Raw genomic sequence first — 24,481 nt, forward strand, 5'->3', positions numbered from 1 at the left:
TTTCCCGCAGTCAATGTTTATATACCCCCTGTTTTCCCCGCCAAATGCTAATTTTCCAATATCCCCCATTTTTTTACAATTCCCATTTTTTTCTATTTTCTTCGGTATTACCAGCTCCAACTAAAATACAGGGTTGGTTTACTCAATCGTGAATCATTCAAATTAACGGCCACCAAACCTTACCCCAATACCGCCTCATATTCTGCTCCTTGGCAGAGAATAAAACCGACCCATTTTTGCCTACGGCGGCTGACGCTAAATTTTTATCTCTAGCGGCGGCGGCTTGACGGCTAAACCGATATAACTTCGTTCATTCGGCGGCGGACAATTATTCATTATGAAATCAATTAGACGTTATTTGAATGGTAATACGATTAGTTGTACAACCAATCACCCAATCAAAATCACATTTCGCTAATAATTTTTGAGCTAAATTTTTGCGAAAATCTTATAGCAGGTCGTAATTGATTGATTATGGATGGAAGGTTCACACATACGACAAAAACTACGATAATCAATATTTTTTTCCGATTTAAATGGATACTTTTGATTCGTTAGCAGCTAACTTTAAGTCGAGATGAGTCGGCATATTTGGCGGCGGCATCGACTGATCAAAAACAACTGGTCGGCGGCGACTGAAATCAGCGCGCGATTCGCGGCTTCATTCTTTGCTTCCTCGAATCAAAAAAAATTGGAGATTCAACCACTCCGAACACATTTGAACGATGTGTGAATTCAAGTCCCCTTCCCTACTACGCAAAAGAACACGTCATACCCATCCAGCGTAGTACGCTGCTATTTAGCTGTGCGCCCACATGACTATATCTGTCAGCCTAGCATTGTGGCCAACCACATTTCCGCCATTATACAACACACATCACATCAACTACACAAGCCGAAAATCAATTCCTTTCTTAATTGAAAGCAATTTGTATTTTCGCCTCATTTATATCGCCCATCGCCACAAAAATTAACTGTCGCATTTGCCAAAATCATTTACCCATAAAAATCTGGGCACGCCAAATAAAAATAATCGAATTTCCATTGTGACCCTATGGCCGTGGCCATACCATACCGGCAGCCATGCACATATGCATAATTATAGCCTGCAACATATTCATAAATTATAATACAAAAGCCTATTGGCCAATAACGTATTACAAAGCAACATCATACCTAAGTAATATAAAATAATTCTTTGTATGACAGAAAAAAATGTATATATATATATATATATATATATATATATATATATATATATATATATATATATATATATATATATATATATATATATATATATATATATATATATATATATATATATATATATATATATATATATATATATATATATATATATAAATATATATATAAATATATATATATATATATATATATATATATATATATATATATATATATATATATATATATATATATATATATATATATATATATATATATATTATATATATATATATTATATATATATATATATATATATATATATATATATATATATATATATATATATATATATATATATATATAAATATATATATATAACAAAAAATATATGTCTTTAAATTTATATATAAATAAATCAGTGATAACTTTAGTATTGGTTCCCCAACCAAAATCAAACAAGTAACAGTATCTAAAATTTCTAGACATGAATCCACAAGAATTAGAATAAATGGTCCAGATAGTTCGTGCGTAGATATCCTAATATATTATGATGAAGACGTATTAAAATGTACAACTAATTTAAGACGGAAAACATTATTCGTATGGGAAAAAACCCGTAGAGAAAGCGGTAAAAAGTTCCAGCATCTCGCAATTCTTACAATAAAAGATTTATCATAGATTGATTTCCGAATTCTCGGAATAAATATTTGGGGATTACGTGTAGATCTACCGAAAGTAAAGCTACGGCAAAGTGCTGCAGAAATTCCACTTTTCATAGTACAATGGAATAGTCGAAGTAAACGAGTATTCACAAAGTCACTAAAAGAACAATTCAAAAACTTCCTAACGTACCCAGAAATATGTTCCCTCCGACGCACCATATATACAAAGCGAACAACTGTATTAACCAGCCTTTTTATAGTCAATAGAAAGCTCCCATGAGTTCCAGAGAAAACCTCCAGGCCATATAAAATGTGGGACATCAAAAGCGAGTGTGCAACAGATCGCCTGACAAAAAGAGGCATATAAATATTAGCTGAATAAATACGTCTTAAAGTACTCCACACCCTACCACAAATCATGTCAATATGTGCACTAAAGGAAAGTTTGGAGTCAATCACAATACCAAGACATTTAAACCTCTCAACAATTTCAATATAATTATTAGAAATAGATATATTCAAAGGTAAATCATTTCGCCCAGGGTATCCAAACAACATTGCCTTTGATTTAGAAGAATTTATACATAAGGAATTGTTCATGGTCCAATCTACCACCCGTTCCAACGATGCATTAATGTTATCAACCAACAACTGTGGATAATCTCGGCTTGCAGAAAATAAAAGAAAAATATCATCAGCAAAACAGAAAACTTCACATTGTCTATTTGATAAACAGTGATGGAAGTCATCCATATATAAAATAAACAAGAGGGGACCCAATACGGAACCTTGAGGGACACCTGCGTAAAGGGCTCGTAGCGACGACGATTTATCACCCACATTAACATATTGTGTGCGTCCTGCCACATAGGAAAAAATAAGCTTACAGGCTGTTACCGAAAATCCAAATTGACTGCTAAGCTTCAACAAAAGTTTACTATAATTAACACTATTAAAAGCCTTCGCTATATCCAATGCAACAACAGAACACAATCTACGTTCGTTAAGATTGCATCTAATCTCATCAGTCATCCTTAACAACATCGACGTAGCATTATGCCCATGACGAAAGGCATACTGGTTATCAGAAAAGTGCACAATTTCAAGAATTTGTGCCTTAATTAAATGTTCCAGGACCTTCGATAAGGCTGGAAGAATAGATATGGGTCTAAAGTCGCCTGGACACAACGGCACCTTAATCTTTGGAACTGGAACAACCCTGGCTAACTTCCAAGCTGATGGAAAAACAAAAGTCGTAAGTATCATGTTAAAAAGGTCAAGTACAAGGTCTGACACATACGGAAAAACTAATTTGATAAAATGTATGGGAATACCATCCACTCCTAACGACCTAGACTTCACCTTAAACAAAGCATCATGCAATTCATGAATGGTAATACATCTGAATGAGAAAGACCTATCCGTATCCTGAAGATTACTGAAAACAATATCATCGTAATTGTCAACATCTCCAACAAAAGAATCATTCAGCATATCAAGTTCGAATCCATGAGCAGTATTAGTACCGACAGTGCAACCAGTTGCCTTAAGTACCCTCCATATTCCAGCCGAGTCCAACCCATTAAAAATTGCTGAGAAATGGTTACGTCTCCTCCTGCGTATTATGCTCTTCGCCCTATTGCGTAGTCTACAATATGTCCTCCAATTCTCAGGGTTACGTTCATCACAAAAAGCTGCAAATACAATGAGTTACAATGAGTGTGTTGGGGGATTTAATATAGGCCTCTGAAAATTCTAGCCTCCCCCCACAAAATGTTCGTGCAGCATTTGAAATTTTGCTTTTATATAATACTGCGTGGAAAGTTAGTCTCTCAGTGAATATTCCTAGTTAAGGCAATTTCCATTGCTGAAAATTGAGTGTAAAAGCTCCTTAGCATTAAAGTTACAAATAAAATCGATTAAGTACAAATCATTCTACTTTATTCCATAACTATTTTAAGCATATATACATAATACATGTATCCAAAGTTTTATTTTTATAAAATTCAAATGTTAATATAAATAACTAAATTACCCAAAAGAAATATTTCCACTTTTTAAAAATAAAAGTATTATTTCAAAACAAACAAAAAAATAATATATCAATATTTAAAGCTAATGCAAGCAATAGGCAGAACAGAATTTATAGGGCATTAAATCCCATATAAATCACTGGCATAACTAAAGCTGCCATCGATGATGGGAGACCGCAACAACAGATTAGTTTGAAAAGGCCATAGTAAAAGACCAATTGTAAAGCAACATGAAGACCCAATAAACTGTAAGAAAATTAAAATTTAATTGAAAAAGTGAAGCAAAACTAAATAAAACACTTGGAATAGAAATTTTTTCAAACTGAAATCATTTCTTACATTTTATCCTTTCTTCTAGCAGCATCCAAATTCTTGGGTTTTTCTTTATTTAGATATTCACGTACGCCCATATGCATATTTTTAAAATATTCCTCCCAACTTAGACTCTGAATATCAATACCAAAGATTTCTTTATCAACAGGATCCATTGATTTGGCCAGCTTAACGGCTAATTTATTATCATAATGCCATTCTGTAAAAATGAATTTCTCCAAAGTATTCAATGAATTCCAAACATTTCGATGTAAACGCAATAGTCTGTAAATGAAGGAAATAGTCCATAATATAGAATTTCAATTTTTTTGTATTTATTTAAAACAAAAAACTTACATAGGACGTCCTCCAGTAACCACAGTTAATAAATCAAGAAATATAGCTGGTAGAAAATGGAAGAAAATAGCACCCAAACGGAATTGTGTTAAATTTTTCACAAATTGTAAACGGGGATACCTGGAATATAATATTCATTCCATATTAATAAAATTGAATTCAAATGAGGATGTAGCTAAATTAAATTGTTTCTTATGAAGATGATAAAAAACATTTATTAATGTTACATGGATGTATACTCACCATACAGCTGATGCTAAAGGATATTCGTGCATGACAATATTCATGTGATTAATCAATGGTTCAAACCGGAATGGTTTATAAGTACTTGAAGTAAGGTGGAATATTTGCAGTTGATCAGGTTTGTTTCCGTTTTTGACTCTGAAAGCAAAAAATAAAATAGGATAAATTCAAATTTCCAAAATAAATAATTTATTTTATTATTAAAAAGTTATTTAATAATAGCCCATTCACATTAGGCCAGAAATCTACTAAAAGTAAATTTGAATTCCTTTTCTATAAGGCAAATGACAGTTGAAATGTGGATTTGGGAAGTGTTATGTGAATGAGATGCAAAAAAATTTAAAAAAAAATCGCTTCAGTTTTGGATTAAAAAATTATTTTTCTTATTTTCACATTAAATTTCAGATTATAATTTTTTTAAAATTATTAATTTATATTTTCATTTATAATTATATTTTATATTTTCATTTATTATTTATTTTTATTTATATGTTTTCATTTATATATTTTCATTACAAATTTTTCAAAATTCATTGAATTAAAAGAAAAAAAAATTAATGTAAGGCGAAACAAGGATGATAGTATTCCCACGGATTTATAACCGTTATGGGCACCGAAGGCAAATTCGCTTTATCATGTGATCTGCCTTCTCATGCATAAACGGGATATTTCATATGTATTGAAAAACCCGGCCAAATTGAGAGGCTCCCTTCTTAATGAAAAACTTCAAACACAGCTCCAGGTTACGAACCTAGACACACAAATTTCAATTGACATCGTTTCACAGTTTGGGCAAGGCGTTAGCTAACTGAGCCAACTACACCACCCAACCAAATATAAACAAGAATCAACACAAACAACAATACCGCTATAAAAATAGCAACTCAAATTACATACACACACAACACATACATCGATTTTTATACTTGGCAGCACTTCATCGTATATGGGCATCATTTAAGATAGCACATATCAGTGCCGAACGTGTTGTATGGAACGTAAATACGTTTGTATAAATCTAACCATTTAAAGACCGGCATTTAGTTCATGCTTCACTTGTGGAAATCAAAATGGTAAGTGCAATATAACAATAAAGTTACGGATTTTATTTACAAAACCAAACAGGAACAAACCTACTTTAACAAAAGTTGTTAAAAACAAACACAATTAATAAGCGAAAATGTAAAGTAAAACATTTGCCGGTAAAGCCTAGTTTTCGAGATATCGACATCTGAAAATCGTTATAAGTTAGTGCATATGTTTGTAACACCCAGAAGGAGACGAGATAGACACATGTTTTCTTTGGCAATAACGCTCAGGGTGGGTCCCTGAGTCGATATAACCATGTCCGTCTGTCCGTCCGTCACACATATTTGTGATCAAAGTCTAGGTCGCAATTTAAGACCAATCGCCTTCAAATTTGGCACATGTTCCTAATTTGGGTCAGGATAGAACCCTATTGATTTTGGAAGAAATCGGTTCAGATTTAGATATAGCTCCTATATATATCTTTCGCCCGATATGCACTAATATGGACCCAGCAGCCAGAGTTTTATACCGATTTGCTTGCAATTTTGTACAAACATAACACTTAGTCGTATAGTCAAGTGTGTAAAATTTGAATGAAATCAGTTAAGATTTAGATATAGCTCCCATATATATCTTTCGCCCGATATGGACTTATATGGCCGCAGAAGCCAGATTTTTGGCCGAAATTGGTTGAAATTTCGCACTAGGAGTACAATTAGTAGTATAGTCAAGTGTGCAAAATTTGATTGAAATCGGTTCAGATTTAGATATAGCTCCCATATATATATCTTCCGCCCAATATGGACTAATATGGTGCTAAAAGCCAGAGTTTTGGCCCAATTTGGTTGAAATTTTGCAAAGGGAGTAAATTTAGCATTGTAGCTATGCGTGCCAAATTTGGTTGAAATCGATTCAGATTTAGATATAGCTCCCATATATATCTTTCGCCCGATATGCACTTATATGGACCCAGAAGCCAGAGTTTTATCCCGATTAGCTTGAAATTTTGCACAAGGAGTACAATTGGTAGTATAGTCAGGTGTGCCAAATTTGATTGAAATCGGTTCAGATTTAGATATAGCTCCTATATATATGTTTTTCTGATTTCGACAAAAATGGTCAAAATACCAAAATTTTCCTTGTTAAAAGATATTTAAATGTATGTATTTAGGACAAACCTTTATATATAGCACCCAACACATTTGACGGATGTGATATGGTATCGAAAATTTAGATCTACAAAGTGGTGCAGGGTATAATATAGTTGGCCCCGCCCGACTTTAGACTTTCCTTATTTGTTTTTGTTAATTCTGACATCAATTTTTCATTAAGTGAATGTTTTTGCGTTTTTGACAAAAATAGTACATTTTAGAGTGAAAATATTAAGTAAAAATTTGAAATTTTGTCGTATAGGTGGACGGCCTTCGGCCGGGGTTTGAGACAGTATCCAAAGTGGGCTAACGCGAACCCAAAGTGGACAGGTGGCCGGCCTTCGGCAGGGGTTTGAGACTTTCTCCTATGGACAGAGTCCAAAGTAGGCTAACGCGAACCCAGAACGTCTCCTGGTCCATGTTATTCTAAATATATTACTTTTAGGACGATTATGTACGATGGATACTAAATCCAATATACCTGAAAAAGAAAACTTTAGGGGCCTGTAACTCCGAAAATAGGTCTTTCCGACAAAAACTGGTATATAATACATTTTATGTTTAGAATCGAAAAGTCTACACGCTGACCCAAAATTGGACCAATCGGACCACTTGTACTAAAGTAGATTTAAGCCAAGAATAGTAACGATGAACATTTTTGTGTTTCGCATGTGAAGGTGGGTACTATGTCCGGTTTTCGAGTCAGACATGAATTAATTTAAAAAGACGAAATGCTTAGCAATCAATGCCCTGGGTCATTTAAAATGAGTCTCCAGGACGCCCACCAAATCCATTAATATGGGAATTGTGTACAATTGAAAATTGATAGGAATTGATACGAGTGATATTGAGTTCCTCGGAGGTTTAAAAAGTAAAATCTGAGAATCTTTCTTACATATAATAACCAATTTTTTTAGGCTTTTAAGAATTTCAAATAAGTCGGTTGAAAAATTCAGCCCCAGGAGGGTCAAGAAATCAAATCTATGAATCGCTTTATATAGTGTCTGGACCGATATGGCCCACTTTGTATGTGATTATTTGAAAACGAATACTGACACGACATGTCGAATTTCAAGGGGATCGGATGCAACACAGGAGGGTCAAGAAATTAACTCTGAGGATCGGTATACATGGGTATTATTTCTACTGCAATTTTAACTATCGGTCAGTCTGGGTAAGATAGATGCAGAATTTATGGGCTGGTATGGTTCAATTCACGTGTGGTTGTTAGAGGAATCCTACAGACATCATCTAACGGATTTGAGGAGAATGAAAAAATGCCGCCAAGAAGGTTCAAGATTTCAAATCAGGAGGGTCAAGAAATTAACTCTGAGGATCGGTATACATGAGAATTATTTCTACTGCAGTTTTAACTATCGGTCAGCATGGGTTAGATAGATACAGAATTTATGGGCTGGTATGGTTCAATTCAAGTGAGGTTGTTAGAGGAATCCTACAGACATCATCTAACGGATTTGAGGAGAATGAAAAAATGCCACCAAGAAGGTTCAAAATTTCAAATCGGGGATCGATTTATATGAGGTGATATATTTAAAAGTGTTCTGAATGACCGATGTATTGTTCCTTTCGGCAATTAGCATGATTTATGATTAGATCGACTCGGAATTTATATGAAAGATATTTGAGGAGGATGAGATGAAACATGAAGTCAACTCTATATGTCACCCAGAAGGCCATTTGAAAATTTTCAGAACGATATCGTTTCCGTCCAACAGACGGACGTACATATATAAATATATCAGAATCTAATATTTTGATACGATACAAACGGAATAGGAATGTTACTTTATCCCCATCCTATGAATCAGGTTAAAGAATAGAATATGCCTCAAAAATATATAAAATCTATGTGCGAACTAAATAATAAGTTTAATAATATCTTTACTCACTTTAAGGCATCCACATAGTAACCCGTTGTAATTATTGCATTTGTTACCACATCCACAGGTATATAATCCATAATAAGTTTATCATCCAAAGGCAAACGTCTAATAACACCTTTGGCGGCGCCCATAATAAAACCTTGGGGACCATTTTTGGAAATAGTCCAACCGGGAATAGGTTCATGCCAAGCAGCAGTAACTAAAACAAACAAGTGGAAAAAATTAAAGATGATTTTGCAACATATTTATTTAAATCGTTTATACTTACTCATACTGGGTCTGACAATACCACAAGCAAAGCGTGTAGAAGCTTTGGCCACTTCATGCTCAGCCAAATGTTTTGTGAATGTATAAGTATTGGGATGATCCTTAAGGATTCTATCAGGGAGAGAGAGAGAAAGATGTTAACAATATTCATGGCCATAAAAAACATTAGTAAATACTCACTTTGGTTCCATTGTTTTTAAGGCCTCATCATTTGATTTATTAACCAAATCAATAATTCTCTCTGGATCATCGGGGGCCGGGTATAATTTCTCTTCTACTTGGGTAAGGTATGAATTTACATAAGCACTCGAAACATGCACCAATGAATTCAAGTTTTTAATTTGACTACACAATTCCACAACACGGCGAGTGCCAAGCAAATTAATACAGGTTGTCTCCCTCAAACCTTGGAAGAAATCCAATGTAGCAGCCGAATGTATAACTACATTAACATTATCGATTAAAAGTTGACGATGAGCCGGTGATAAACCTAAGTCCTCTTGACCCACATCACCTTCAACGGGTTTAAGTTTGGCAAAACGATCTTCTAATTTCATTTCTTTGAAACGATTAAAAACCGAATTCTTTTTCAATTCCTCCAAACGCTGATCTACAGATTTTCCCTTTTTGCCACGCATTAAAATGTAGAGTGTACCAATTTCTGGTATATCACGTAGAAGTTTTTCAATAATGGTTACACCGACAAAACCGGTAGCTCCGGTGATGAAGACATTTTTACCGGCATAGAATCTTTTGATGGGTGATTGGAGATTTCTGTGAAGGAAAAGAAATAAAATAAAATAAAATAAATAAAGGGTATAGTTATGTATTTGTTATTTTTTAAGTTTTTTTTTATTATTTATTCATAAAATTTATTTTCAGCTTGAAATATTTAATTATCATAATTCGACTCTTGTGGCTTAACTCATGATCATTTCATAATTTCAACCCCGTCAACTATGCCCAAAAGCTGGCAGTCTAGTGGTTGACGTTGGTCGTCGTATTTCTTGGCATGGAGGCTTGTGGTATCCCCATATTATAAATTCCTAATAGGTACCTATTACGGCGACACGTAATTAAGCAGTTCAGTAATACTGAACTGCTCGACTGTCTTGTTGAGAGGTTTGGGTCCGTTTTTGAATTGAGGCAAGAGATTTTTTGTTGACTTCTGTCTATATTTATGCCACCTTTTATTAGAGCATTGCATTTTAAAGTGAGTTCCATATTCGGTTTCCGCGCGGAAAATCAACTAATTTTCACTATTACTTTTTGGAACCAATGAAATTAAAAATATAACATGATTCGCAATAAATACCACATACGAGTATATTGAATTACTATGGCATGAAAACTACCTTGCCCATACAATATTAGAAAAAAGACTGCTGTCTGGTCGAACTTATTCTAATACCGTCCGTCTATTCAATTACGGAAGTATTGGCAAACAGATTACAACATCATAACCACGGTTGCAACTCGAGCCAAAAATATTCTACCTAAATTGGAAAATCTAATTTTGCATAATTTTATTTCTATAAAAAAAAAATTATTTCTATAAAAAATGTTGTCAAAATTTTATTTCTAGAGAAAATTTTGTAAAAATCTTATTTCTATAGAAAATTTTGTCAAAATTTTATTGCTACAATAAAATTTGTCAAAATTTTATTGCAAAAGCAAATTTTGTCAAAATTTTATTGCAAAAGCAAATTTTGTCAAAATTTTATTTCTATAGAAAATTTTGTCAACATTTTATTTCTATAGAAAATTTTGTCAAAATTTTATTTCTATAGAAAATTTCGTCAAAATTTTATTTTTATAGAAAATTTTGTCAAAATTTTATTTCTATAGAAAATTTTGTCAAAATTTTATTTTTATAGAAAATTTTGTCAAAATTTTATTTTTATAGAAAATTTTGTCAAAATTTTATTTCTATAGAAAATTTTGTCAAAATTTTATTTCTATAGAAAATTTTACCAAAATTTTATTTCTATAGAAAATCTTGTCAAAAGTTTATTTCTATAGAAAATTTTGTCACAATTTTATTTCTATAGAAAATTTCGTCAAAATTTTATTTTTATAGAAAATTTTGTCAAAATTTTATTTTTATAGAAAATTTTGGAAAAATTTTATTTCTATAGAAAATTTTGTCAAAATTTTATTCCTATAGAAAATTTTGTCAAAATTTTATTTCTATAGAAAATTTTGTCAAAATTTTATTTCTATAGAAAATTATGAAAAAATTTTATTTCTATAGAAAATTATGAAAAAATTTTATTTCTATAGAAAATTTTGTCAAAATTTTATTTCTATAGAAAATGTTGTCAAAAATTTATTTCTACAGAAAATTTTGTCTAAAATTTTATTTCTATAGAAAATTTTATCAAAATTTTATTTCTATAGAAAATGTTGTCAAGAATTTATTTCTACAGAAAATGTCAAGAATTTATTTCTACAGAAAATTTTGTCCAAAATTTTATTTCTATAGAAAATTTTATCAAAATTTTATTTCTATAGAAAATTTTGTCAAAATTTTATTTCTATAGAAAATTTTGTCAAAATTTTATTTCTATAGAAAATTTTGTCAAAATTTTATTTCTGTAGAAAATTTTGTCAAAATCTTATTTCTATAGAAAATGTTGTCAAGAATTTATTTCTACAGAAAATTTTGTCCAAAATTTTATTTCTATAGAAAATTTTGTCAAAATTTTATTTTTATAGAAAATTTTGACAACATTTTATTTCTATAGATTTGGAAAAGTTGTATTTCTATAGAAAATTTTGGAAAAGTTTTATTTCTATATAAAATTTTATCAAAATTGTATTTCTATAGAAAATTTTGTCAAAATTTTATTTTTTTTTTTATTTTATTTTAATTTTATCAAAATTGTATTTCTATAGAAAATTTTGTCAAAATTTTATTTCTATAGAAAATTTTGGAAAAATTTTATTCCTATAGAAAATTTTGTCAAAATTTTATTCCTATAGAAAATTTTGTCAAAATTTTATTCCTATAGAAAATTTTGGCAAAATTTTATTCCTATAGAAAATTTTGGCAAAATTTTATTCCTATAGAAAATTTTGTCAAAATTTTATTTCTGTAGAAAATTTTGTCAAGAATTTATTTCTACAGAAAATTTTGTCCAAAATTTTATTTCTATAGAAAATTTTGTCAAAATTTTATTTTTATAGAAAATTTTGACAAAATTTTATTTCTATAGAAAATTTTGGAAAAGTTGTATTTCTATAGAAAATTTTGGAAAAGTTTTATTTCTATAGAAAATTTTGGAAAAGTTTTATTTCTAGAGAAAATTATGTCAAAATTTTATTGCTATAGAAAATTTTGTCAACATTTTATTTCTATAGAAAATTTTGTCAAAATTTTATTTCTATATAAAATTTTATCAAAATTGTATTTCTATAGAAAATTTTGTCAAAATTTTATTTCTATAGAAAATTTTGGAAAAATTATATTTCTATAGAAAATTTTGGAAAAATTTTATTCCTATAGAAAATTTTGTCAAAATTTTATTCCTATAGAAAATTTTGGCAAAATTTTATTCCTATAGAAAATTTTGGCAAAATTTTATTCCTATAGAAAATTTTGGAAAAATTTTATTTCTATAGAAAATTTTGTCATCATTTTATTTCTATAGAAAATTTTGTCAACATTTTATTGCTATAGAAAATTTTGGCAAAATTTTATTTCTATAGTCCTCTTAAATCCGGTTTAAAAATTACACGAAGTTAGCCAACAGAGTTACTGCTTTCCCTTCCTCAGCAGTTTTTTTTTTGTTTTAGCAGATTTTTCTCCATTTCATTCATTTTCCTCATAAATTAAACGATATTGCTCTTATGTAATACTTTCATATTTCTTTTATACCATCAGCCTGTTATATTTCTTCATACTTGAGATGTGTATTAAAATAAAACAATAAATAATACAAACCAATGGCCGTCATATATACCATAAAGCTTTTTAATGCAGAAAAAAACTCCAACATGCTCTATTGATGATAATAGTCAACGACAAAAATCAAAACTTTCACCTCTTCGTTGCCATCTGCATCATCTTCTTGAGGACGGGGGTTAGTTATAATTTTTTATGTATTTTCAAATTAGTTTTCTTCACCCAGTTATTTTACACTTTCGATTCTCATTGGCATTTGGGTACAACAAAGCGCGTTAGTTACTCAATACATTTTTCATATCAATTTTCAAAAATACGTTAATTTGAATGGAGTCACTAAATTGAACTTTGTAACTCCTCAAGGAAAGTTCATAATGAAAGGTTTTAATTGTAGTCCAAGTCGAAGCACATATAGGGTCAAAATAGATATGGTAAAATGGTGTGGGTTTATCTCGAAGTAGGGTGGAAAGAAGACATCGAGCAAAGTATGCTAGTTATTACGCCCTGGAACAGAGTATGAATGTGTTATAAGTATGCTAAATACTACTACGATTTCCAAGAGCATAAATTATATTCTCTTGTACGCAAAAAATAGTGCCATTTTGTTTTTCCCAAATCTCGTAACAATTTTTAAAATCAATTTTCGAAATAACATAGTATGTGTCTACGAATAGATTTTCACACGAAAATGAAATTCTCAAGTCTTATTCTAATTATTTTTTACTCTTAGCATTTTACGTCGATCAGACGAATTTAATTGATTGATTTTCCTCTTTAATCCTGATTTATTGATCCAAAATATCCAAAATTGTTTATTGATCAAAAAATCACCATTATATAAAAAACAGGTATTACATGATATTATATGCAGACTTATTTTTTTAGCTGATCAAGTTTATTAAGTACTATGTAATCCCAATATCTAATTGCAATATAATTTTCATTAATTGTTTATTCTTAGTAATTTATTACATGAATATGTGTATGTATTTCAAAACAGATTAAAATTTAAGTAGAAACAAGACTCATACACTCACAACAATGGAAGTTTACTAACATTAATGATATGCATTAGCGTAGCTAGAAAATTTTCCAAGGGGGGCTATATACCCCCTAGGTAAAAATTAATAAACTGAAGTTATAGATTCAAATAATGTTTTATTTTATAAAAATTAATACAAAATCAGACTTCAACATAACTAGACAATTAATTTATAATAAAGCAACTAAACTAAACTAAAAAAGTGAACCCTCTATTTCACTAAAGCCAAATTAACTTTATTTTCAGTACATGGAATTATTATGTTTGGAGAAAGTTTCTGTAACTCTAAAAATTTTTTTGCTATCGTACGCAAATGAACTAAAAAAACGGGAAAAAATTATACACAAATTAAGCATAAATATTTACTAAATTCGTATTTCTCACAAAATAGTTCATTATTTCTTTAAATTTGTAAATTTTACAGCAAATGCGTCCATCATGAAATTCGTATGTCACTTAAGACATTCTTGCAATTTTTAACTCCAATTTGTTCTTCAAACTACAAAATTTTCTTTAACAAGTGAAAAAAATTAGTTATGTCTAAAAATTTTTCTTGAATTTTTTAAAAAATATTTACTTATTTCTGTGATATCGGCGTGATGCCATCGTTTGTAATACTTTTTAGTTAAAATTTTCTAAAAATATTAAAAAATTTCTAAAATTAACCAAAAGTTTTCTTACGGGTTGGTTCACTGCTTTTTCAGTGTAGTTCCACACTTTTTCTCAACAAAAAAATTTGGGAGTTGTTTGCCGAAAAATATTTACTTATTTTTGTGATATCGGCGTGATGCCAGCGCTTGTATTTCTGTTTAGTTAAAATTTTCTAAAAATATTCAAAAATTTCAAAAATTAACTAAAAGTTTTTTTTTCCTGATTGGTTTACTGTTTTTTCAGTGTAGTTCCACACTTTTTCTCAATAAAAAATTTGGGAGTTGTTTTATAGGCACATCTTTAAAAGTATTTCTAAAAATGTTCTTACTAAGAAGTTATTTATTTTAACTACACACACACAAAGTATTTTTTGTCTTCAATCACGAAATTATTTGATCCAATTAATTTTTCAATTGAAATATCTTCAATCACCGAAATGATAGTATCAATTAAAAATTGATTGGAAGTCAATTAAAAAATTAATTGATACTATTAATTTTTGTGATTGATTTTTGTTTCAGAAGGTTCAAGTGTATTTCACTTTGGGTTGAGTGAATTACCCGAATTTATTCTGATAATTGGTTGATAGTTTTGCTGCAAGTAGAGGATGCTGATGAGGAATGTGGTAATTCCGAAACATCTTGCAGTCAATAGGCTTTGCCCAAATAAATTTGACAAGCATACTTTTCCTCTGTTGGTTAAGCTACACTTGTAGTTTAGTCAATGCATGGTTTTAAGCTGAAATCAAGAACAATAATCAGTTAAAAAATTTGTTGAATCAATTATATTTTTAATTGAATTGAATAAACTCAATTAAAATTTTAATTGGAAAAATTTTCGTGATATTTTTTTTGTGCAGGACGTTTTTCATTCAATTTTTAAAGATCGCTTTTTTTCATGGGTAATTCTTTTTGTTTGTTTTTTTAAATAGTTAAAAACAGAGTAAGAATTAATAAAATGATACAAATTATTAAAATTTTGCCGCAAAAGTGCTAAATCTATCCTAAAGCAAATCGATAATTTTAGAAAATGCATTAAAAACACAAAAAAATTTAAATACTTTTTTTTGGCAGAATATCACAAAATTGTTTAATTCACATTCAAAACACTAAACTCGGATCGCACCTTAATAAGTGTTGCAAATTCAGTGCAACGTCTGTTGAAATGGTGGACATCCGTACTATCACAAGACCATGTTAAATTCATCATTTATGCGCCAATTTTTAACCACTTCCGGACCCAAAAAGAACACTATTTTTCACTATTTTTTGCGACTTTTTTTTTTTTTTTTGCAGAAGACTATGTTAAGAAATAAAACCACACCCAAAGAAAAATACTTTCCTCAGAAACGAAATTTTAGACAAACGAAATTCCCTTTGTTATAAATTATTTTCTTAAAGAGCAAATAAACCCGAATTTGTGACAACTGATGCTACGATTTTATCTAATGAGTTTTGTTTACTTCAATCGAAAATTTTTTAACATAAAAAGAAAACTTAGTTTGTCTAAAAATTCGTTCCTTAGAAAAGAAAACTCTTCTTTCAGTGTAAACACTGCCATCGACAACTGCTACCAAAACCCAAGTAATTAGATTGTGCATGAAAGTCTTTAGTGGAACTTTGTGTATTTACTAGTTTAATATTTTATTAAAATTTTTGTGGTGGGGCTAAGCCCCTCCCCAGAGGCCTTCCTACGCCAATGATGATAGTTGTTTGATTAGTTTTGTGTAGCATGTTGAATCAAAATTTTTAAATCACTGCCCATACCCTTTAAAAAGGCGATAATGTTTGATAAATTTGATATGAAATCAACAATTCACTGATTTATAACTTGCTCAAATACTTATCAATTAAAAACACCGGTTACTTATGAATTTGCTATACTATACAAGCAAAAAACTAAAGCGTTTGAAAAACGAATGTCGCAAAAATGTTTTTGTTACAGTGAATCTCTTTGAAAAGTACAAAAGTTTTTCATCAAAAATTTGTTAATTATAATTTGTTTTTATTTTTGCCCCAAAATAAAAACCTTTTTATTCTAAATTTGTATAACTACAGTTCATTTATATTAAGTCTTGATAATGTCACACATCCTAACTTGATCTCTTCGAAATTGTACAAAACATTTTGGAAATATGTGGAAAACTCAACGTTTGACTAAAATTGTTTGTTTACTTTAAACGAAGTTTATTTAAATGCTGGTCTATAAATATACATAATTGGCTCAATGCATTACTTGGCTATAATGGCTATATAAAGGGTGATTTGTTAAGAGCTTGATAACTTTTTAAAAAAAACAACCCATAAAATTTGCAAAATCTCATCGGTTCTTTATTTGAAACGTTAGATTGGTCCATGACATTTACTTTTTGAAGATAATTTCATTTAAATGTTGACCGCGGCTGCGTCTTAGGTGGTCCATTCGGAAAGTCCAATTTTGGGCAACTTTTTCGAGCATTTCGGCCGGAATAGCCCGAATTTCTTCGGAAATGTTGTCTTCCAAAGCTGGAATAGTTGCTGGCTTATTTCTGTAGACTTTAGACTTGACGTAGCCCCACAAAAAATAGTCTAAAGGCGTCAAATCGCATGATCTTGGTGGCCAACTTACCGGTCCATTTCTTGAGATGAATTGTTCTCCGATGTTTTCCCTCAAAATGGCCATAGAATCGCGAGCTGTGTGGCATGTAGCGCCATCTTGTTGAAACCACATGTCAACCAAGTTCAGTTCTTCCATTTTTGGCAACAAAAAGTTTGTTAGCATCGAACGATAGCGATCGCCATTCACCGTAACGTTGCGTCCAACAGCATCTTTGAAAAAATACGGTCCAATGATTCCACCAGCGTACAAACCACACCAAACAGTGCATTTTTCGGGATGCATGGGCAGTTCTTGAACGGCTTCTGGTTGCTCTTCACTCCAAATGCGGCAATTTTGCTTATTTACGTAGCCATTCAACCAGAAATGAGCCTCATCGCTGAACAAAATTTGTCGATAAAAAAGCGGATTTTCTGCCACTGATTTTGGTAATAAAATTCAATGATTTGCAAGCGTTGCTCGTTAGTAAGTCTATTCATGATGAAATGTCAAAGCATACTGAGCATCTTTCTCTTTGACACCATGTCTGAAATCCCACGTGATCTGTCAAATACTAATGCATGAAAATCCTAACCTCAAAAGAATCACCCTTTATATGATGAGTATATATAGAGCTACATGACCAATAAATAATGTGTAGTCTTACAAAACATATGATTAAAGTAGCACCCCGACTAAATTTCAGGCTCACTTAGACTATTCAGTCCATTGTGGTACCACATTAAATAAAAGTACCTATTACTTATGGGCACTTCGAGCTTTAAGGTGGGTATTAAGTTCGAGTTTAGCCGCTAAAATCGTAATTTTTTCACGATTCTTTAATAATCCATTTTAAGGAATAAAATTTGCTTTGGGCAATTCCCCATAAAGTTGTAATGAAATTTCCAACAAATATGTATAATTTTATGCCTTTTTTACTGATTTAGTTTTCACTTTAGCGGCTGAACTCGAACTTAATACCTACCTTTAACCGCTAAACCTTCTCGATTATTTTCTTCTGTTGAACCAACCAGATTGTTCCAAAAACCATTAAAGGGTGATACGGTCAAAACTTGGTCAATATAAACTTGACGTATTTCTTTCAATTTTGCATTTAAAAAACCTGAACACCCCTCATTTTGAAGGTGTGTGTGTAGAATGTTGCTCCTATTTTGATTTTGGAATTCACTCTTCAGTTGTCAAAATGCCGTCCAAGCAAGAAGAGCAGCGTATCAAAATTTTGCTCGCGCATCGCAAAAATCCGACCTACTCGCACGCAAAGCTGGCAAAATCGCTAAAAGTTGCTAAATCAACCGTTACAAATTTAATTAAAGTGTTTGGGGAACGTTTGTCGACAGCCAAGAAGTCTGGATCGGGGGGAAATCGAAAACCGGAAGCCGCTGAGACGACAAAGAGAGTTGCCGGTAGTTTCAAGCGAAACCCTAACCTCTCTCTCCGAGATGCCGCAAATAAGCTGGGTGTATCGTCTACAACCGTGCATCGAGCCAAAAAACGAGCCGGACTATCGACTTACAAGAAGGTAGTGACTCCAAATCGCGATGATAAACAAAATACGACGGCCAAAGCGCGATCCCGGAGGCTGTACATGACTATGCTGACGAAGTTTGACAGCGTGGTAATGGACGACGAAACCTACGTCAAAGCCGACTACAAGCAGCTTCCGGGACAGGAGTTTTATACGGCAAAAGGAAGGGGAAAGGTAGCAGATATTTTCAAGCACATAAGACTGTCAAAGTTCGCAAAGAAATATCTGGTTTGGCAAGCCATCTGTACTGTAGCTTGAAAAGCAGCATTTTCATAGCTTCCGGGACTGTCAACCAAGAAATTCACGTGAAAGAGTGTTTGAATAAACGTCTGCTGCCTTTCCTGAAGAAACACGGTTGTTCCGCACTGTTTTGGATTTGGCATCTTGCCATTACGGTAAAAAGGCCATGGAGTGGTACGCCGCCAACAACGTGCAGGTGGTTCCCAAGGACAAGAACCCTCCCAACACGCCAGAGCTCCGCCCAATTGAGAAATACTGGACTATTGTCAAGCGGAACCTAAAGAAGACCAAAAAAACTGCTAAGGACGAGCAGCAGTTCAAGGCAAACTGGCTTTCTGCGGCGAAGAAGGTGGACAAGGTGGCTGTACAAAATCTGATGGCAGGTGTCAAGCGTGAGGCCCGGCAATTCGGATTTGGAAAAGCGAAAGCCTAACTGAATATTTTTCCTGAATTTTATACTAATTGAACTGGAAAAAGAAATTTAATTTGATTTTTAAATAAACGATTTCACCGATTTACACGCGTTTTCCCTTGACCAAATTTTGACCGTATCACCCTTTAAGTTAACGGTTTCCAGGTCTGCCAGTAATCGCGGTTCTTTATTAAAACAGTTTAATATAAAGCAGACAAATTAACTCAATTGAAGCGCAGTTTCTTGTTCCTTTAGATTTCGGTAAGACTTTACAGGAATATGTTTGTTTTCATTTAAATTTTTGATTATTTATGGAAAAGTAATCGGTAAAATAAAGTGGTTTTTCAACTCGAAACCCGAACATAGTACCCACCTTTATGGAAGCGGGAAAAATACGGAGCAATTATATGTAGCTAGTTTTACTTCTTCTGCCTATCCGTGAAAGTAAAAGTTAGGCAGGTATTTCTGCTAGAACTGGAGATATTTAATTGTAGTGGAATTTCGCATAGTAAATTTTTATATTAAATTTTATTTGAAATTTGTTTTTGGCTGAATAAAAATAGAACCATTTTTAAATTGATTATTCGGAAAGCCACATTTTTCAAAAATAAAAAAATATTTTGGGATGGATATAAATTGGGTAATATCACCGATTCTAAGAAGAATTTAGTTGAAAGAAACGCTGCTGTCGAAAAAAAACCGGATAAGTATATAAACCGGTTAATATAATCGGCTCTAGTCTAGCTAAAACACGTTTTGTCTTGTATATACGGAACGTTACACATCATTTGAAAGGGTTCTAGAGTTCTACCATCTATATATGTTTTAAAAAAAATCTCAGAGGTATAGTTAAACTAGAGTTTAGTCTCCTACAAAAGTCGGCATAATTGTCACAGAATAATATACTTTTCTTTAATTTTTTTGCCACAAAGAAAATGTTCGCTTTACTAAAATATCGTTTGGGAGGAAAGCATTTTTTTGTGTGTATCATTAAACATGTTGAAGAGATCTGCATAATTCGAGTTAAATTCTTATGTAATAATATATTATTATTGTTTTACTAGAAATGTGTAGTCAATCATTCTATGTGGAAAGTTTTCCAGAAACTACTAGATTTATTATACCGATATTCTACCGCCGTTCGGCTGTGGACTTTATCTTCATTGCCTTCGAAATTAATCAAAAATCTCCGTACAAGCTTTTTATTATTTTTTTATATAAAAATGATATATTGACTACACAGAAAAAAATATCACCAAAAATTTTCCTATTAAAATTTTAATTGCATTTTAAAAAAATATCGAATTAAAAATTTAATTGAAATTAATTGGTCCAATTAAAAATTAATTGTATCAATTAATTTCGTGATTAAAGACAAAAAATATTTTTTTGTGTGTACAATAGAAATTATTGGCATTTCATACCATTATATAGCCAGAAAAATTTTAGTTTGATGGCAACCCTACAATAGCAATCATATAATGGAAAGGGGTTCCTATACCAAAATTTTCTCCCTACAAAATAACGGGAAAGTTACTACTATGTTTTCACCATTAAAGAACATTTAAACAAACGATACAAATAGTTATATGTACCAAAATTAAGCAAATTTCGATGAACACTAAAAAATTTAATTGAAATAAAATTTTAATATAATTTAAAAAAGAATAATTAAAATGAGATACAAATGATCATTTCAATTATTCTTTTTTTTAAGAAAATACAGATTAAATTGAAAAAACAACTTTCATTGCCAATGATATGGTTTGACGAATCTGTGGTACCGTTATTTTCCAAACCACTCCATAGTTCGGAGACTTTTTGGATGTAGAAAACCGTTACCGCTATATGGTTTATGGCTTAATTATATTGTATGGTTGCCATCAAACTAGAACTTTTATCACAACATAACACTATAGAATGTTCGTTTCTCCATTTTTTTATAGTGTAGTCAATATATCGTGTTTATAAAAAATAAAATGTTTTAGGGATTCTTGATTCAAAATCGTCTACCCAAACCGGCCGGATAATAATAATGCTCAATACACGATATACATATAACGTTCGCTTAATTTAACCCATTTGACATTGAAACACAGTCAATGTCCTGCTTCCAGTTTTAATTTCAAGTTTTTGTTTTTTTTTTTTTGTTTTTTTCATTATGTACATCTAAGCAAAAAATATTAATTGTAGTACTAAATAATTGCAGTAGCAAATACCCATAATACCAACCGGTCTGAGAAGTGGTTAGTGAAATGAGAACCAAGTTATTATTCCATATCTCGTTGCTTACAAACGTTAACTCTTTATTGATGCCTCAGTGGGTTAAACATTTAACCCTGGCATGGAATGCTGGAGTTCAACACATAAGAAATTTTGTTTATTTAATTACTCACGAATTTACCGAATCATTACCATTGTTCTTTACTTGTGTTTACATTTGCGAATTTTGAAAATAATGTCAAGAGTAGCTTGACAGCTTGATATGTCTGCATGTTTTCACCGATCATCTCGAAAAATAAGTAATACAGAGAGAAGAACTCAGAGTAACACAAACATCATAGCCTGGCTTAAAAAAATATAGTATGTACTTGTGAATACAATGGTATATGAATTATTTGCCAGTAATGCAGTCCATTGGCATGTTTGTTTTAAGCCCATATACATATATTCACCCTCGTCACCAATTGGTGTAATCACACTTACTCGGTCATATTGTCAGTTGCTTATGATCGTGTTGTTATAAGATTTCGAAATTTTTCTTTTTTAATTTTCACAAAATTTCTTTGCACGATATTGTGGTTGTGCCCCAAAAAAGATTTTTTTTTTATCTAATCCGTATTAGCCCAAATTTGTGTATGTAGATATGTTTTGATGTACACTTTTCACTCTTTCCTTCGCCCAGTCACTCATAAACGAAGATAAACTTTAAGCTCTATGTGAATTGAGCGCGATAAATTCCATACGTCTTTCGACTTGAACTGCGGGCAACTAACTGATGTTTTACGTTAATGGAAGTTAACATTTAGACGACTTCAGCAAAGCTGCTGCTGCTCTGCCTTTGTCGATCGAAGTCTTTGGTGCGTGAAAAGAGAGGGCGAGAGAAAAAAGATTTAGATGAAAAGAAATTTAATTTTGACTAATCAAAATGTCGTTTTCAGTATGATACTCTTAGCGGGAAAATTAACAAGTATATACGGCTGAAAATTCGGTCAGGCCGAATTTTATGTACCCCTACAACCATAGATTGCGTACAAATTTTTACTAAATACGGTAAGATATGTTAAATCCTCCTAACATTGTCTTTATTTCTAAATTTTTCCATATGACAGTGTTGCTAGGTGATTTTTGATTCTTCCCCCCCCAAATCTTAAGAAAAAACCCCTAAATTGGTCTAGGCTTTTTTCAAAAACCCCCAAAGAATGTAAAAAGTACAAAAAGGGGTCCCAAATTTCGTGAAAAAAATCCCGTAGTGATACACTTTAAAAATTGAATTTAACACAAATATATATACTGAAAGAAGAGTTTTCTTTTCTGGGAAACGGAATTTTGGACAAACTAAGTTTTCTTTTGATGCTAAAAAATTTTTCTTTGAAGTAAATAAAAAATAAAATTTGCTCTTTAAGAAAATACTTTATAACAAGAGAGATTTTCGTTTGTTTAAAATTTCGTCCCTGAGGAAATTATTTTTTATTTGGATGTAATTATACTATATGTACTATGGCATTTCATACCATTATATAGCCAGAAAAATTTTAGTTTGATGGCAACCCTACAATAGCAATCATATAATGGAAAGGGGTTCCTATACCAAAATTTTCTCCCTACAAAATAACGGGAAAGTTACTACTATGTTTTCACCATTAAAGAACATTTAAACAAACGATACAAATAGTTATATGTACCAAAATTAAGCAAATTTCGATGAACACTAAAAAATTTAATTGAAATAAAATTTTAATATAATTTAAAAAAGAATAATTAAAATGAGATACAAATGATCATTTCAATTATTCTTTTTTTTAAGAAAATACAGATTAAATTGAAAAAACAACTTTCATTGCCAATGATATGGTTTGACGAATCTGTGGTACCGTTATTTTCCAAACCACTCCATAGTTCGGAGACTTTTTGGATGTAGAAAACCGTTACCGCTATATGGTTTATGGCTTAATTATATTGTATGGTTGCCATCAAACTAGAACTTTTATCACAACATAACACTATAGAATGTTCGTTTCTCCATTTTTTTATAGTGTAGTCAATATATCGTGTTTATAAAAAATAAAATGTTTTAGGGATTCTTGATTCAAAATCGTCTACCCAAACCGGCCGGATAATAATAATGCTCAATACACGATATACATATAACGTTCGCTTAATTTAACCCATTTGACATTGAAACACAGTCAATGTCCTGCTTCCAGTTTTAATTTCAAGTTTTTGTTTTTTTTTTTTGTTTTTTTCATTATGTACATCTAAGCAAAAAATATTAATTGTAGTACTAAATAATTGCAGTAGCAAATACCCATAATACCAACCGGTCTGAGAAGTGGTTAGTGAAATGAGAACCAAGTTATTATTCCATATCTCGTTGCTTACAAACGTTAACTCTTTATTGATGCCTCAGTGGGTTAAACATTTAACCCTGGCATGGAATGCTGGAGTTCAACACATAAGAAATTTTGTTTATTTAATTACTCACGAATTTACCGAATCATTACCATTGTTCTTTACTTGTGTTTACATTTGCGAATTTTGAAAATAATGTCAAGAGTAGCTTGACAGCTTGATATGTCTGCATGTTTTCACCGATCATCTCGAAAAATAAGTAATACAGAGAGAAGAACTCAGAGTAACACAAACATCATAGCCTGGCTTAAAAAAATATAGTATGTACTTGTGAATACAATGGTATATGAATTATTTGCCAGTAATGCAGTCCATTGGCATGTTTGTT

General features: G+C 31.3%; 2 protein-coding genes across 2 annotated transcripts in view; one reads left to right on the forward strand and one right to left on the reverse strand.

The window, feature by feature from the left end:
• Window positions 1-24,481, forward strand: part of LOC142241559 (zinc finger protein 277) — a 62,810-nt gene that overhangs the window by 26,444 nt on the left and 11,885 nt on the right. The window lies entirely within an intron of this gene.
• LOC142238187 (putative fatty acyl-CoA reductase CG8306) lies at window positions 3,773-22,526 on the reverse strand. Its single transcript, XM_075309763.1, has 8 exons — window positions 22,228-22,526; window positions 9,330-9,923; window positions 9,151-9,260; window positions 8,889-9,081; window positions 4,799-4,936; window positions 4,556-4,675; window positions 4,226-4,483; window positions 3,773-4,132 (listed from the first exon to the last, which is right to left on the reverse strand). Exons 1-8 carry the CDS (start codon window positions 22,233-22,235, stop codon window positions 3,997-3,999), a joined length of 1,557 nt encoding a protein of 518 aa, XP_075165878.1. The 5' UTR covers window positions 22,236-22,526; the 3' UTR covers window positions 3,773-3,996.

This window comes from Haematobia irritans, chromosome 5 (assembly GCF_050003625.1).
Source record: "Haematobia irritans isolate KBUSLIRL chromosome 5, ASM5000362v1, whole genome shotgun sequence".
NCBI lineage: Eukaryota > Metazoa > Arthropoda > Insecta > Diptera > Muscidae > Haematobia > Haematobia irritans.